The sequence below is a fragment of the Mercenaria mercenaria genome, chromosome 15, assembly GCF_021730395.1.
Source record: "Mercenaria mercenaria strain notata chromosome 15, MADL_Memer_1, whole genome shotgun sequence".
NCBI lineage: Eukaryota > Metazoa > Mollusca > Bivalvia > Venerida > Veneridae > Mercenaria > Mercenaria mercenaria.
In genome coordinates this window covers 64,274,504-64,278,860 of record NC_069375.1, presented here as the reverse complement: position 1 = coordinate 64,278,860, position 4,357 = coordinate 64,274,504, and the positions used below count along the sequence as shown (strand labels likewise).

General features: G+C 40.5%; 1 protein-coding gene across 1 annotated transcript; it reads left to right on the top strand.

Annotated features, from left to right (window-relative positions):
- The first annotated feature begins 218 nt into the window (after positions 1-218).
- Positions 219-3,804, top strand: LOC128549132 (uncharacterized). Its single transcript, XM_053525454.1, has 3 exons — positions 219-1,022; positions 1,806-1,953; positions 2,934-3,804. Exons 1-3 carry the CDS (start codon positions 783-785, stop codon positions 3,197-3,199), a joined length of 654 nt encoding a protein of 217 aa, XP_053381429.1. The 5' UTR covers positions 219-782; the 3' UTR covers positions 3,200-3,804.
- Positions 3,805-4,357: the final 553 nt, after the last annotated feature.

Sequence of the window (4,357 nt, the reverse complement as noted above, 5' to 3'; positions counted from 1 at the left end):
GTCGCAAAGGCAGAATCAGTCTAGTCCAGCATGATAAGGAGTAATGTGGCAAGTAAATGTTTTTCGTGTGTTAAGTTTGCTTACAGTAATTCAGATTTAACTGTATTTCAAATAAATCTCACATTAGCTTGGTGCCGCGGAATTTATTGACCATCTCCTGCTAGAACATTAAGCAGTTCCAAACATGAGAAATAGTAATATACTTTTTTTTTTATTTTCCGAGGTACAATAAAATTCTTGCAAACTTGCACTATGGTCAGATTAACGTCCAAAATGAGTACTATTGTCAAATTATATTTCTTCATCTGTACTATCGCCAAATTTTAGACTTGTATTTTTACAGGCATTTTTTGCTATAAAAGTATCCTCCTGCATTTATACTGTCTTAACTATCGAACTGTCTTAAAAAGTATCGACATGCAACTTTACTAGAGCCAACGCATTTTATGGCTCCTCGGGGCCTCCGGGGCCGAGTGGTTAAGGTGGCTGACTTCAAATCACTTGCCCCTCATCGATGTGGGTTCAAGCCTCACTCGGGGTGTGGAATTCTTCATGTGAGGAAAGCATCCAGCTAGTTTACGGAAGGTCGGTGGTTCTACAGGTGCCCGCTCGTGATGAAATAATGCACGGAGGGGCACCTGCGGTCTTCCTCCACAATCAAAGCTGGAAAGTCGCCATATGACCTATAATTGTATCGGTGCGACGTTAAACCCAACAAAATAAATAAATAAATTTTATGGCTCACCGTCAGGTTGTCATCCTGCATCTATACTTTCTTGTACATGTATGCTTGTCAAATTCTCATCACTAATAAATGTTTCATAATATATATATATATATATATATATATTCCTGCAGATGTTCAGTATAGAATACATATAAAGGGCGGAGGGGAGAGATCGCCTGTTTATGTTTTCCTTCAAGGATCTTTGCAGTCTCGTGTTGTACTTCAACTTGATAGAACAGTGTCGACCGACAACGACGTGAGACAATATGAAGTAAATTCAGCAAATGTTGGAGAGGTATTTGAGCCGCACCATGAGAAAACCGACATACTGCATTTATGACCAGCATGGATCCAGACCAAGACTGCTCGAATCTTCGCTAACGATTTCTCTAAATGCAATAGGCTTTGAAAGCGAACAGCATGGATCCTGGCCAGACTGCACGGATGGGCAGGCTGGTCTGGATTCATGCTGGTCGCAAACGCACTATGTTTGTTTTCTCATGGTGCGGCTCATTTGTTTATTTTAAGTCAGTGGACCGTAAAGATAGTCGGTAATTTCCGTTTGATTCCGTATGTGTAACACAGCTGCTCGTATGAACTACGTTTACGGCCGAAGAATGCCGAAAAAAAACGATGAGAATACGAAATCGCACGGAAATTGCCGATTGTCGTTACGGCTTGCATGCTTCCTGATGTATATTGCAAATCAAGTTTTAAAAGGTAAAGGTACAGTTTCTCGTTTAACGTTGGTAGTCGACGCAAGACCCACCCGAGAATGGTCGAATAACTTATTTCCAGCAGAAACCACGGCAGGTGTCATATTTACCTCCCCAGCATCCAGTCTAGGCCAATACTGCTGGAGACAGTACCAATATAAGTAAATCCCCCAGCAGTGGAAACTAGTCGGGACATCAACCGCAACAGGGAATCGAACCCGGAAACCCGGACCTCTGGCGTTGTAGTCCAACCTGCTGACCATTGCGCCGCTGATTCCCTATGAAATTCTAGTGGATAGCTCAAGTGTGCAAGATAAGAGTTCTTTTGAGAATGAAATCTCAATTTTTCTTCACATAATTAGATAACTCGGATTCAAGTGGCATACTCCAGCCAGTTCACTGAAATAAAGGCTGACCTTGGCAACTTCACGTTTGTATCCATACACAAGGAAGATAATGATGGATTTTATATCGAAAGATTCCACCAACAGCGAGGCGGTGGTCCAGCACGTAAGGATGTTACTTATATTTTGTTTTTGTTTTTGTTTAATTGACTGATTAGTTTATTTGTCGATCGGCTGATTGATTTTGTTAAGTGTTTGACAACAATTAGCTCCAGAGACACTGATTTCTGTCTAACCGTCACTAAAACGAGCTCTTCGGACGGAGATCGAACTCGCGACCTCACGATAAATAGTCTCATGCCCTAGCTACGAGGCTTACAGGAAGCACACCCAGTTCACTTAATAGACAGAGCACTTGAAAGGACAGTCAGAGGAGTTAAGTTCAAACCAAGATAGAGGATTTTTTTTCTTTTCGATTTGGCGGACGAGATGGCGGAGAGGCAGATGGAGAACAAGTCTGTACAGAAATAATATTCAGGAACACTGATTAATTAAAACTTGATCCGCACCATGAGAAAACCAACATAGTGCATTTGCGACCGGCATGGATCCAGACCTGCCTGCGCATCCGCGCAGTCTGGTCAGGAGCCATACTGTTCGCTAACGGTTTCTTTAGTGGCAATAGGGTTTGAAGGCGAACAGTGTAGATCCTGACCAGACTGCGCGGATGCGCAGGCTGGTCTGGACCCATGCTGGTCGCAAATGCACTATGTTGGTTTTCACATGGCGCGGCCCAATAGTTATATGTTGCAACTTATGATTCAATCTCGTTTACAAATGGAAAGGAAATATAATGTAAAAGTAAGAAATGAAACGTTTTTCGTTGTTCATGCGAAATGAACGGCAAAATATGATCTGCAAATTAAAAATGAACCGCTAGCTTGATTCATGGATTTGCCGATCCTATTCTGTTGTTCATTTGCATGAACACCGAAAAAATATATTTCATTTCTTAAGTACATTGCACATGTAAAAAGTAAATTTATGGCAGATGTTTGTTTAGGGAGTATGTATACGTCCTCCACGAAAACGTATTACAATTTTAATCTCTTCAGTAACTAGTAATATTGCTTGCTTCTTTTTCAGCGATAAGAGGACGGCCATGTAAGCGACATTTTGAACGAAAGTTACACCAGCGGCCATATAATTGGTCAGGAAACCTAGCTGAGTACCAAAACATTACAGATGCGACAGACTGTCAACTTAAATGCATAGAAGAAAACTTTAGTTGCCGGCTTGCTTACTACCACATCTTTTATCAATCGTGTTATGTCTTTGAAAATGCAGATTTGCCTCTACAAAATATAGTATCAGTAAGCCTATTCACATTCCGAAGATTGGACAACTGTTAAATTGTGTCGTAATATGAAACGGTTGCTAACTGTTATTCTGTAAATGAAAATTTTGTTGTGTACTTATAAAACGTACAGGCGAACTTCGTTCGCTCGAATTCGAGGAGACCGACACAATCTGTTCAAGTCATTTTTAGTTCGAGCAATCGAACAATTTGCATTACATAGGGAATTGCAAGGACCTGACGATGAGCTCCCGAAAGAGATGGAGTTCCTATGATTCGACTTCGAGAGAAACTAAGTTCGAAACTATGTATCTTATAATGCAGTTACATTCTTCACTTTTAATGTCGTAGGAAGTGCTCTCGTCATTCAAGTACATACACTTTCTGGCTGGATGTCGGACGCTCATTTTTGTCCGGTTTGTGCTGTGACAAATGACAAATCTGAATTCTATCTGATAGGCTACTTAAGCTCAAGTTCTATTTCAACCGAAAAGTTTTGGTTGTTTGTGAGGGTAAGAAAGTAATTGTAAATATTAAAGAAAAACAAAAACATCAGGTGATGGATGAAAAAGACAATGCCTATGATTAAACTGGGCCTTTGAGTATGTTTTTTATGATAAACAGTCTATGGGCGAAACAATAAAGTTATCCATACCGAGATTTTCTTTGTTTTAGATATATTTTACAATACTGTTCAATGATCAGCAATTCAGGGAATGTGATACTCGTACGGTGGTATGCTAAGGAGATGCAATTATTTTTTTCTAAATTATATTATCTCGAGCGCACGACATCTTATCTTGAGTGATCAACATCTTATTTAGTGCGCACATCTTATCTTGAGCTATCTTGAGCGATCTTATCTTGAGCGATCAGCATCTTATCTCGTGCACACGACATCTTATCTCGAGCGATCAGCATCTTATCTCGTGCGCACGACATCTTATGTCGAGCGATCAACATTTTATCTCGAGGATCAACATCTTATCTCGTGCACAAGACATCTTATCTTGAGCGATCAACATCTTATATCGAGCGATCAAGATCTTATCTCGAGCGATCAACAACTTATCTCGTGCGCACGACATCTTATCTTGAGCTATCAACATCTTATCTCGTGCGCACGACATCTTATCTCGAGCAATCAGCATCTTATCTCGAGGGCACGACACCTTATCTTAAGCGATCAACATCATATCTTGAGCATGACATT

What these genes read in the sequence shown, in the direction of transcription:
- LOC128549132 (XM_053525454.1), top strand. Translation starts at nt 783, where the DNA reads ATGTATGCTTGTCAAATTCTCATCACTAATAAATGTTTCATAATATAT. An exon ending in ATTCAGCAAATGTTGGAGAG is followed by an intron (nt 1,023 to 1,805) that starts GTATTTGAGCCG and finishes TCACATAATTAG; the next exon opens with ATAACTCGGATTCAAGTGGC. An exon ending in GCGAGGCGGTGGTCCAGCAC is followed by an intron (nt 1,954 to 2,933) that starts GTAAGGATGTTA and finishes CTTCTTTTTCAG; the next exon opens with CGATAAGAGGACGGCCATGT.